Source organism: Erythrolamprus reginae, chromosome 1 (genome assembly GCF_031021105.1).
Source record: "Erythrolamprus reginae isolate rEryReg1 chromosome 1, rEryReg1.hap1, whole genome shotgun sequence".
Taxonomy (NCBI): Eukaryota; Metazoa; Chordata; class Lepidosauria; order Squamata; family Dipsadidae; genus Erythrolamprus; species Erythrolamprus reginae.
Genome location: NC_091950.1, coordinates 13,285,392 through 13,298,590, shown reverse-complemented (window position 1 = coordinate 13,298,590; position 13,199 = coordinate 13,285,392). Strand labels below are relative to the sequence as shown.

General features: G+C 40.1%; 1 protein-coding gene across 1 annotated transcript in view; it reads left to right on the top strand.

The window, feature by feature from the left end:
* The first annotated feature begins 231 nt into the window (after window positions 1-231).
* GNA11 (G protein subunit alpha 11) overlaps window positions 232-13,199 on the top strand; it is a 35,912-nt gene continuing 22,944 nt past the window's right edge. The window contains exon 1 of the mRNA XM_070744657.1: window positions 232-788. Within this exon, the coding sequence (XP_070600758.1) occupies window positions 653-788 (136 nt within the window). The 5' untranslated portion in view covers window positions 232-652. The remainder of the gene's footprint in view (window positions 789-13,199) is intronic.

Sequence of the window (13,199 nt, the reverse complement as noted above, 5' to 3'; positions counted from 1 at the left end):
CACGCCAGCAAATCCTCTCGGGCTTCTTCCCACCCCCTCCTCCGCTCTCGGATTGGTCATCGTGCGGCCGGCGGGACCAATCCGTTCTTTTGCTCAGCGGCGGTTCCCACCCCACCCCACCCGCCGTCCCCGCCTCCCGCCTGAGGAGGCTCGCTCGCCCATTGGCCGAGCCACGTCGCGTCTCTGTTCCCCCCCCGCGCCGCCAATCGGAACCTCCCGGTGTTTTCTGTCAGTCACTGTGTGGTGGTTGGGAAGGGAGAGGCGGGGTGGGGGTGCAGCCGTTACGCACCCGCCCGCCCGCCCGCCCGCGCGCGCCTGCCTTCCTATTGGGCGCGGCCGCCGTCAGTCCCGCAAGAAGGTTCGGTTGACCGCGTGTTGTGAGGCGAGCTGGGAAAAGTTGGGTTGGCGTCGCGGGGCTGGGTCGCCGTCGCTGAGGGGGCGGCGGAGCAACAGCAGCAGCCGGAGCCGCCGCCACTGCGGCCGGGCGGCCGGGGAGCGTGAAGCCGCCGCCTGAGCAGGCCGAGCCTCCCTTCTTCCCTTCCGTCGCCTTCTCTTCCTCCTCCTCGTCCGCCGCCGCCTCCTCTTGTGGTGGCGGCTGCGGCGGCGGCTCCGCCCGTGGCCGGTGGCGGCAGCAAAAGCGGCGGCAGCAGCCATGACGCTGGAGTCCATGATGGCCTGTTGCCTCAGCGACGAGGTGAAAGAGTCGAAGCGCATCAACGCCGAGATCGAGAAGCAGCTGCGGAGGGACAAGCGCGACGCCCGCCGGGAGCTCAAGCTGCTCCTGCTCGGTCAGTCCGGCGGGGAAGGGAGGGAGGGAGGCCGGGCAAGCGGACCTGTCTCCCGGGGAGGAAAGGCGGAGGCGACGCTGCTTCGGCCGGGGTGGGAAGGCCCCATCCCTGTCCCCCCCCCGCCCCTCGGCTCTTCGGCCGGGCTTATTTCTGCTGCGCATTTCCCTGCCTCGAGCGACGCCCGGCTGGAGGGGACTCCTTCCCCGCTTCCCTCCCGGAGGCCTGCGGTGCCCGCCGCTCCTCCGTGTGACATCGGGCGGCTTTTTTGGCTTCCCTCGGGGTGGGTCCCTGGGAGAATCATGTCGGAACATCACCCCCTGTGCACGGACACGTGTGTCGGTATACACGGATGTGAGGGAGGACTTAAATGCGTCTGTAAGAGAGATGGGGGGGGAGTTTGCATGTTTGCAATCGTATATGGTCAGGTGTGATATTTACAATAATGTGTGTATGTGATATGTGTACACAATTATTGGCATATATGTGTGTGTGATATATACACATATTTGTATGGATACACGTGCGCACAATATATGCGTGTCACACAATTGTATTTCTATGTATGATCTATACAAAAACAATGCGTTTGTATAGGTCACATACACATTATTATTATTATTATTATTATTATTATTATTATTATTATTATTATTATTTATTAGGTTTGTATGCCGCCCCTCTCTGGAGACTCGGAGCAGTCATGTGTATATACATATATTACATGCAGACATATACATATAATTGTATAATCACACATACAAATCTAACTGTATACTGTATATAAATAATTGCATATTTAATCTAGATGTAATTGCATATATATGTGTGTGTGTGTATACAATTCATGTATACTTATTTGCACGCAGAAAAATGCACACACATGCACACATGTGCACATGTAATTGTGTGCATCACACATATATAAAAATAATTGGGTGCACCTATAAGGCATATATACATATATCACATGCAAACATGCATATAATTGTATAATCACACACATGCATCTATATATGATTGCTAACATATATACTTGTGTTTGTATATCATACATGTGCATGTGATATATACATGCCTGATATGTACCCACAATTTATATACATGTATATGTGACATATACCCCCACAATTGTATCTACACTTGTGTTACATTTACATGCCTGATATGTATACACAATTATTTGTATGCATCTGTATGTGGCATATACCCCACACAATTATATGTACACTTGTGCGTATCATATACAAACACAAGTACAGTACTGTATATATTTTAGCAATCAGGCATGTATGTGTGATTATACAATTATGTGTATATGTCTGCATATGATATATGTATATATGTCTGAGAGGTACACCCAATTATTTATATATATATGTATGATGCACACAATTATATGTACACATGGGTGCATATGATATACACAATTGTATATGTGCAATTATTTGTGTGTGCAAATAAGTATATATGAGTTGTATACACAATTTTATATATATATGCAATTACATCTATATTAAATATGCAATTATTTATATATACACAGTTATAGATTTGTGTGATATATGCGGTATTGTGTATATACACAGACATGCATCTTCCATTGTTTGCATGTGTGTCTTCTTCATTACTCACTATTTCCTTTCTGGTGAGTGTTTGTCTTCCTCACTTTCTCTGGGTCCTGCTGGTTTCAGGTGGCTTTTCTGCTTTTCTTAATGGTATTTATGAGGTGGATGGTTCTTTTTCTCTAGCCCTGCCTGCCTTTCTCTTTGCTTTAATCTAATCCACTTTGTCTGCCTCCCTGCTCAGGCTGAGTGTCTCCAGGGCCCTTTCCCACTCTGCTTTTTCATCCTCATAAGAAAGAGAGCCAGGACAGGCAGGAAAGGGGTTCAAGGCTTCTTTGCTGTCCAGTAGATAATTCAGGCGCTCCTTTTCTCCAAGGGAACTTTACATCCCTATTATATTTATTTATTTATTATTTATTTATTATTTAGATTTGTATGCCGCCCCTCTCCGATATAGGGAGGGGATGGTTTCTTTTAGGCAACATCCTTGTGGGTCTTTAATATTCACAGCAATCCTCTGGGGTAGGGTCAAAAGGAAAGGGAGAGTTTCATTTCCTCCCCAAAACCTCCCCAGAAATTTCTTGAAATGGAAATCTGTGTAAGGGCCTTTTTCTCCTCTTCCTGCATTTGTCATTCCTCCATCCTCTTGAATCCCATGTGATATTAGGGTGGGATTTATTTGGCTTCTATTTCCACCTCTCCCTCATTTCCTGATAGATCAGATCAACATATTCTGAGCATATGCCATTGCTGGGCCTGTTCGGTCATTGATTATGTGATGTTTTACTGAAACGACTGTAATTGGCAGCGGGAATAGTTTTCTAGGGTGTGTGTGCATTAAAATTTTGTTGATTTTTATATAATTTGCACCCTTTTTCGTCTTTCACTCCCTGTCAGCCAATTTCTTCTTATGTTATTTGTGGGGTGTTGCATCTTATTTCAACCGCCCTCATTTCTGTGACTTTCCCAATTGTTTTCTCTATTCAGATTCTGTGGTGTTCACCTTAAAAAAAAATCTATTGTGGTCAGATTGTTTTGTACTTTGCCTGGCTGCTGTTGGGTATACATATTTAGAAATATCTCATATGCCAAGATATTGGAGTTTATTTAGAAAAGAAGATTGAGAGGAGAGGGCAAGAGGTTACATTGATTAACATCAAACTCTTACAGGAAACTCTGCTTGTTCATTTGCACTCTGAGTTTTAGAATGTTAGGAACTGCAGTCATTTTTTTTGCTGGAGTTTGTTATTATCCAGTAATTTGAGATTAATATTCCGCTATCCTCTGGCCTTGTTCATTCTGTCTTTTCATTCCAGAGAAGGGATGGCAATAAGTTCAACATGCATAATTTGATAAGGCACAGAGAACTGGTTGATAGGCTTGTATGTAGGTTGAGAATGGCATTTCTCAAACAGTACCAGGTGATTAAGAAACAGGAAAGAAGTTTTGAAGTAGGCATGATAATAATCATTAGATGCATGGTCTAAAGCAGTGTTTCCCCAACCTTGGCCACTTGAAGATATCTGGACTTCAACTCCCAGAATTCCCCAGCCAGCATTCGCTGGCTGGGGAATTCTGGGAGTTGAAGTCCAAATATCTTCAAGTGGCCAAGGTTGGAAAACACTGGTCTAAAGTAATGGGAATTGGCTAATTCCGGCGGGAGAGGAACCGGGTGTCAAGAAGAGCAGGTACAATCAGAATCTAGAGGGAGAAGACTATAATTTCACTGAGTGACCATGTGTGATGTGGATGTACTGGGATCTATATTCCCTAACCCAGGGGTTGGCAACCTTAAACATTCAAAGAGCCATTTTCCACAGAAAAGAAAACACCAGGAGTCACAAAACCTTTCCCGTACCGGACTATTTCCTGAGCGACCACAGAACTAGCATATGTAGTTGAATTAAAGGTTCTGTTTTCTTGTGAAACTTTTATTTTCTTGGATTTATCCATGGTTGGCCTACCAGGGGTTGAAAATCCCAATAATTTGTGTCCCAGTGGGTATCACACATTGGCAATTGTGACGCATATTTTGAGCAACAGGGAGCCGCAGCAGAGGGATGAAAGTGCCACATGCGGGTTGCTGACCCCTGGCCTAGCTAATAACCCTCTTGTTAGGGTCTCTTCCTGACTACTGGCCACCTTGCTTTTATATAATTGTTGCACATTCCCCCTCTCTCTAGTAGACAAAAACCCTTCCTATGGCAGACATTGAATATAAGCTATCCCTCCTTCCCATCCTCCTTTAGTCTTGTTTGCAACCCTTTAGATTCCTTCTGTGTTGTTTTTCTATAATTTATATCCTGCTTCCTAGCTAAGCGGATCTCACAGCGCCTTTTCTTTGCCTCCCCCTCCCCCTGTTCCAAAGTCACCCCCTCCCTAATTGTCTCCATCTGTGTGTGTGTGTGTGTGTGTGTGTGTGGAATGTTTGCCTTACTCTCAAATGCATGAAGTATAAGGCCTCTACCCTCTTCTCCTCTCCACCCTCTCTGGTGACTTTTCTCTTCCTTTGGTATGGTGTCTGCCAGTGCTGTTTAGAGACACAACTACTTCCTCATACCTACCAACCTTATTTTCAGTCTTCCCTGCTTTCAAAGGAATCCGCTCTCCTTTCTTTTCTATTGAGCTATTCCTTCTCCTCTATGTCATTTTTGACAGCTTTCATCACTGGTCTTTGCAGTGATGTCAGTCCTCCCATACAGCTTTGTGCGGTCTTTCTTTTGCTTCTCGCCTGCCCGCCTTGTGTCCCAAACGAAACATGCTCCGGTGAGGAAAAATATTTGTAAACGTTAAGCCTTAGCAATGTTTTTAAAGATTTGGTTTTAAACTTTAGTCTTCAATCCTGAATAAGGCTAAAAATAGGACTGATGAGGGTTGTGTTCTTCTTTTGGGGGCTTCTGCCTCGGAGGTTTTGGTTTTAAGTCTTTTTAAGGCCTGCATTGGACAACAGGTGACTTGTTTAATTGTAAACAGACTTTGCATTCTGGGTTCACAGAATGATGAATTTTCTTTCAGTTGCACTATTATTCATCCATTTCTTAGTTGAAATAACCTTTTGGGGGAAATAAATCTCTGCCACTTCAGATCTTAAGATGTTGGTGTTAGTAGAACTTTTTTTTTTGAAGTGCAAAACTGATTTGTAAATCTGTATTGCTCATAAGTTTTGGACTCAGATTTAACTCAGGCTAATTTCCTGTTTTCTATTAGGGATGCAGTCCATCAGTCCCAGAATTAATTTTCAACTGTATTGATGTTCTGTTTTTACAGCCCAGAGCTAAAGGGCAAAAACCTATCACTGGAGTCACACTTCAATATTTTACACTTTTTCAAAATCTAATGAATATTTTTCCATGGTAATTTTTCCTTATGAAAAGCGAAATTTTGAAATGTGGATGTTTGTTGCATTATTATAGTTGTGGAACAGGAAATTTCCAGATATAAAAACTACATCTTTTTTATATTAGTGTTTCTCAACCTTGGTAAGATGTTGGTGCCTGGACTTCGGTTCCCAGAATTCCCCAGCCAGCTTCAGAGACTTGAAGTCCATGTACCTTCAACATGGCAAGATTAAGAATTAAGAAACACTATTTATATCATTAACAATCAGTCTTCCCCATAACTAAGCTTTGCATTCTCATGTTTTGGCTCCACATTGTGTTTCTTCCCAGATTTTAGCCCTCATCCATATGATTGTGGTGTTTCTTTTACCTCTAGTAATAACTACTAAAACAAATATTTTGCAACTAGTTCCTGCTGTGTAGCATGATATAACATTAGTATTACTGTGTATTTTAAACATTCATTAAAAAAACAACCGGTATGACATTACTTTTGAAATATACTTTCTTTGATAAGTATCTGATTCTGTGTTTGTACGATACTTTAAGTTACAATCACAGTTATTGGTGTCTGACTTGAACTATGTGTTTTATGTCAAAGAGCATAAAAAGTGGAATATGAAATAGCAGGCAATGAATAACTTCTCCATCATTGGAAGATACAAAAACTTCAACCTCCTTAGCAAGGACACTTTCAAAAAATTGCTCTCATATAATCAAGGCAGCTGGCTACAAAACAAATTTGCAGAGTGGTATTTTTTTGATAAAAATGTTGAAATAAACTCTACATCGTTGTACTTTGTTAGTATTACTAGCCAGAATGATCATGGAAATCCCCTCACGTCTTGTCTCATGAGTGTACACAATTTCTTACATCCATATTGTATTAGATTAATTTGTGTTCTTTGGCGTCATTGTTTTGCCTCTTATGTTGAGGGTTGCATTTGTTAGTAACTCTTAAGTGACAAGGTATGTATCTTCATTCAGTTGGGATAGAAAACAGGGTGCTGTTTTGTTAGGAAATAATGACCTTTTTAATATATATATACCGTATATACTCGAGTATAAGCCGACCCGAGTATAAGCCGAGGCACCAATTTTTGCCACAAAAACTGGGAAAACGTATTGACCCGAGTATAAGCCGAGGTTAGAAAATGCAGTGGCTACTGGTAACTTATAAAAATGGAAAACAATAAAATTACATTAATTGAGACATGTTTTAGAATATTTATTTTAAAGAAAACCAGTAAACTAGCTCTGTAAATTTAAAAGAGGGTAAACAAATTAACAATATTAACAATAAATTAAAAAGTAAAAAAAGTAGCTCGATCAGGAACAAAGCTAAAACCTAAGAGTTAAAATCCTTCAAAACTGGATTCCTTCTCATCATTAATTGGATTTACATTATTGTTCTGTTTTTATATATGCTGTGAGCCACCCTGAGTCCTTGGAGAAGGATTGCATACAAATCCAATTAAATAAATAAACAAACAAACAAACAAACAAATAAATAAGTGTATCCAAAGAAGAGCTTCAGCATTAGCTGCTGTGAGGTTATCAGCATAGAAAACCAAATAGATAGATAGATAGATAGATAGAGATAGATAGATAGATAGAAAGATAGATAGATAGACAGACAGACAGACAGAAAAATAGATAGATAGATAGATAGATAGAAATAGATACAGATAGATAGATAGATAGATAGATAGATATAGATAGAAAGATAGACAGACAGACAGACAGACAGACAGATAGAAATAGATACAGATAGATAGATAGATAGATATAGATAGATAGATAGATAGATAGATAGAAAGAAAGAAAAATAGATAGATAGAAAAATAGATAGATAGAAAGATAGAAAAATAGATAGATAGAAATAGATACAGATAGATAGATGATAGATAGATAGATAGATAGACAGATAGATATAGATAGATAGAAAGATAGATAGACAGACAGACAGATAGAAAAATAGATAGATAGAAAGATAGACAGATAGAAAAAGAATTCCTGTCTAGCTCTGCCTCATAATACATTATTAGATCCTATCCAAGCAAGGACAGCAACTACCACAAAATACCATTTTTTAAACAGTTTAAATCCTTTCAAAGGAGGGGGAGGAGAATCTGACAGCAGGGGGCCTTTTTAATCTGACTAAAGGCAATGCAGAGAGAGTAAGGAATACTCACCATTACTTTTTTCCCCTCGGTTGGAGCAAATGGCTGCCTCATTTGCTTGAGCTAGGGAGAGGAACTACGGCATGCGAGAGGAGACAAAAGCTGGTGCCTCCTCGCTCTGGCTCAAGCAATGGCGCCCTCGTGTGGTGACTTTGTTAATGACCCGAGTATAAGCCGAGGCTGTGTTTTTCAGCCCATTTTTTGGACTGAAAAACTCGGCTTATACTCGAGTATATACGGTATATCCTATATCTATATATATCTATATATCTATCCTAGTCTCCCTTAATTTTCAAATTCAGCTTAAACATGTGATATATATATATATATATATCCGACATAAGAAAAACATATATATATATATATATATATATATATATATATATATATATATATATATATCTTTTTAGCTAATAGTATCCTAGAAATACTCTAATCGGACAATTAAAATGATATTTGATTAAATCCTTTTGTAAATAGGTTCACAGCAATTACCAACTTTAAGGTTTGTTTACTTGACTAGTCTGAGATAGTGCCATGGCTATTAGATTCTTAACAAGTGAGCTAAGAGAAGGCTTCCAGCTATCCAGGCCAGATCTCCAAACTTGGCAACTTTAAGACTTGTGGACTTCAACTCCTAGAATTCCCTAGCCAGCATGGCTGGCTGAGGAATTCTGAGAGCTGAAGCCAATAAGTCTTAAATTTTCCAAGTTTGGAGACCCCTGAAATAGAGCACTGCTCATCTCTGGATGGGATTTCTGAGGTTAACTGAGTAAGGCATTTCTTGTTAGAATGGTATTTGTCAAGTTTAATTAAAAAAAAAAGATTTTATTTAGGTGACCTTCATAAATGTATTGTCATGTACAGTTCTGAAGATAATGCAAAATCTTTTTTTCATTAATTTGCAGTGTTTTACATAAAATAAAAGGTGGCAAGGCAATGTAGCACTTGTAAGACTTCTATCTAGGGGATGGCTACACAAATTACTTTACAAATGGCTGAAGAGTTGCACGGTTTCTGTTTTCTCACAATACTTCAGGCAAGAACTCTGCAATGTTGTGGAATCTTGGGAATGGAATTGCTACTGTCTTGGCAAGTTTGGGGCAATTTTTAAATTTTTGGGCACCTACAAATAGGATTTTAGGTATTTCAACAGAAATAATTTCCATTTAAAATCATTTTTATATATAACGTTACTATTTTTTATTATTTTGAAGCATAATGACTTTTAACTATTGAGAATTGTTCAGATATGTTACCCTATTTTGTTTTTGTTTACTGAATGTAGGAAGTCAGGCCGAAGCCCCATTATGGTTATTATGAAGAACATTTAGAACTCCAATTGTCGGTCACTCTATTAAATGTGTTCACATTTTATGCTTATGAGGAAACCTCTCAACAGTGCCAATCTGTCACTGAGCAGTAGCATCATCTGGAGGAAGTTATGATGTTCATGGATTCCCTCCCAGTCCACTGGAGAATCCTTAAAATGTCATCATTTTTTGAAAAAGATTTTCCCCCTAAGTTGTCCTGACTTGTCAACGTTGATGTGTGTGCGTGAGAAGGAAAATAATAGGCCATTTTAATTGAGCTGCCCTTTATTTGCCGAAGCGAAAAACGGCTGGTTATTCTGCAAGCATTTTTCTTAACGCGGCATAAGCTGCGACATTTTTACCATCCACTTTTGCCCTGCCAAAAAAAAAAGAAGTGTTGAGTACTCCTATAAAGGACTGCTGGTGTGTTTCCTCTAGAAGCGTTATCTTCTATTTGCATAGGAAGAAAATTGGTGAAGTCATGTAAACATATCCCAAAGTTGTTGGCTTTAGTTTCTAGAGAGGAAGCAGGTTGGCAAGAGACAACCTACTGTGGATCTTGTCCAGTCCCAGGATTGCTGCAATCAGTTGCTGGCTGGTGTTTTAGTTGGGTGAGGCAGGAAGAATTACTCTATTAATCACACCGGGATTAAAAGCCAGGTTCCTAGTATTTATACCAGATCTAGATAGTCCACAAACCTCACATTTCCTGCCATTCATAGGCCAGTGCTGGCCACTGTGACTCCTCTATGTACCTGAGGAAAACTCTAGAAGACTCTGCATCCACAGGCTTGTTTGTTACCACTTACTTTGGACATATTTGTTTTGTTGTAATTGAACTTTAGTGGCAGGAATTCTAGGTTTTTGCCAGTTTAAAACTACTCTATAGAAAAACAGCCTTTGTATAGTTTGGTGTTGGCATCTAGTGGTTATTCAGAATTATTCTGTCTTACACAAGAATGCATAATTGTGAAGAGAGAGATGCAAGAAAGAAGATACTGCCTCCTAAAATTTTAATATGGGATCATGGGCTTTGAAAATATTTTCCAGGGCCCATACATACATAGTTACATATAGATTTATTGGCCCATTCAGAGTCTTGCCATTCCAGTAAAGTTTGTGAACATATTTATTACTCCAGTGTTTCCCAACCTTGGCAACTTGAATATATTTGGACTTCAACTCCCAGAATTCCCCAGCCAGCGGATGCTGGCTGGGGAATTCTGGGAATTGAAGTCCAGATATCTTCAAGTTGCCAAGGTTGGGAAACACTGTATTAGTCAACCCAGTAGCTTTTCAGTCAGTCAGAATAGAATTGGGAGGGACCTTGGAGGTCTTCTAGTCCAACCCCCTGCTTAGGCAGGAAACTCTATATCACTTCAAATACTGTAAATGGTTATCTATTCTCTTCTGAAAAACTTCCAGTGTTGGAGCATTTACAATTTCTGGATGCTTCTGTCCTTGATTACTTTCCTTCCATTGTTTCTTGTCTTGCCTTCTAGGGCTTTGTAAAATAATTCCCCCCCCCTCTTTGTGGTAGTCTTTCAAATCCTAGGATACTGCTATCATGTCCTCCCTGGTCCTCCTAGATTTTTAACTTGAACTTAGAATAACTTTATTGTCATTTTGGAGGTACTGTACACTAATTGGCATACATTAAAATGAAGTTTAGTTTCACACAGCTCTCAAAGATCAACAAAGGGATGGTGTTGAGATCACATGAGGTGTTAGTACCACTTTACAGCACTGACAAGACCACGCTTGGAGTCCTGCATCCAGTTTTGGCTGTAAAAAAGAGGTTGAGCCTCTGGGAAGAGTGCAGAGGAGAAAAACATTGAGGGCTAGGAGACTGGAGGCTCAAATGCACGAAGAATGATGGCAGGAATTGCCTAGGTTAATGAAAAGAAGGAATAGGAGTGACATAATAGCAATTTTCCAGTACAAGTAGGCCCCTGACTTAGAATAATTCATTTAATGGCAGTTCAATGGCCCTGGAAAAAAGTGACTTAGAGTTGTTTTTCACCCAACTGTGACAGCACCCCGGGGTGACGTGATCAAAATTTGAATGCTTTGCAACCGACTCATATTTATGACGGCTGCAGTGTCCCCTGGGTTCAAGCGATCCCCTTTTGCGATCTTCTGACGAGCAAAGTCAGCGGGGAAGCCGGATTCGCTTAGCAACCGAGTGACTAACTTAGGGAACCCTATATGTTTTCAGACAAGTGATTGTCCAGTCTCTTCTTTAACACCTTCAGTGATGGAGCATCCACAGCTTCTGACGGATGAATTGAATGAGATGGAATAGAAATGTTTTTATACTATACATGAGAGGACATAATTGCTTTGAAAGGATTCCATTCAAATAACATAGACATAACTAACCTAGACTCTAACATTTTCTCAGTCTGCCTTACTGTTAGACCATTAAGAAAGGTTTGTTTGTTTGTTTATTTGCCGCCCAACTCCCGAAGGGTTATATTTTAAATAAGCTGTGATAATTAAGTTGTGTTTGCATGGGTTTTTAGCATGGGATTGAAGATTTGGGAAACAGCGTAAAATTGGAAGAGCTAAAGTTTTGGTCAGGAAAGAAAGAGAAAATTTTTGAAAGATAGGCCTGCAATGCAGAACTCAAATATAGTAATGTAAAGGGGTGTAAGCTGGATGTTGAAGGGATGTTTTAAATATTTAGAGTACTATTGAGAAGCAACATATATCTAAAATAAAGTGAGAGCACACTGGCTTCATTTACACTACTGAACTCAGGATGTCGCACCTGAAAAATACATATGTATGTTCGTTACATAATTCTCATAATTTCATCCCAAACCCCTACTGAGAAAAAGAAAAAAATTGCCTTGTCAAAAACACCTTGACTTGTTTGAGTAAAGAATTGGACCTACAAATCAATAGAGTATTGCAACCCCTCCTTTCTCACAACAAAAACAATTAAAAAACAATTAAAAGTTTGGCCAAGGGGGGACATCTTGTAGGGGGACATCAGCAGACTGCATTTGGGAATAAGGTGTGACTAGGAGAGTGCCAGAGTGACAAGAAAGTACCAGGTGATGTTGGGTCTTTTGCGAATAGTCAGAAAAGTAAAATATTCTAAATGAGATGATTTAGGCAACAGATGTAGAAGAACCTCTTTGTTTTTTAGATGACTAGTTGTACAATGAGGTGCTCAACAGCCTTTCTGGACAAAACTTTGAGATGAAATTAAAATTGGGGGTTGCACTGTTAGCTAGTATAATCAGCCTCTGGTTGCTGGCTTTTCTTTTTGATAGATTCTGTAACAATATTGCATAACAACAGTGTAACAAGGATAATACTGTAACAGCATTGGACCATGCTAGAAGTTGTAAGAAGCATGCCTCTTAAAAGTTTCCGACATGGCATGTTTTATATCAGGGGTCTTCAAACTTGGCAACTTTAAGACTAGTGGACTTCAGCCCCCAGAATTCTCCAGCCAGCATAGTTCCATTGTATTAAAATTAATATTAAAATATGGTTTCTATCTTTATGAAGAGTCAGCCGGGAAGGGTGGATTTTTGACAGGTCAAATGGTTTGGGAGAAAGTTGTTTGGACTGAGCAACTGAGAATTTGAATAGTCATCATTTATTGTATTATTTATGAGAGCTTGTAATTTACCCAACTTTATAAATGCTACCAGGAACCAAGCAACATAAATGCCAGTTCTGGGCCTTCAGAACTAGTTTCCGTGGCAATGCTTGATCCCACTGTCCTTCAGCGCATGTGCAGAATGCTTTTCTCCCATCAAATAAGTAATATATAAAATCTCTTCCTATCTCCATGCTAAGCTTAGGTATGTTGCTCATCTTCCTCATTCTCACTTTCGTCATTCAATGAAGACGGTGCAGCTTTTCACTACAGGGCGGGGCGATATGAAGGATAACAAAAGTTTTTTAGTCCTTCCGCAGAAGGGTCGATTTTGAGGATCCTTTAACCGCTAGGATTGCAACATAGAATTAACCTTCCTTCTGTTTCGAATGGAAG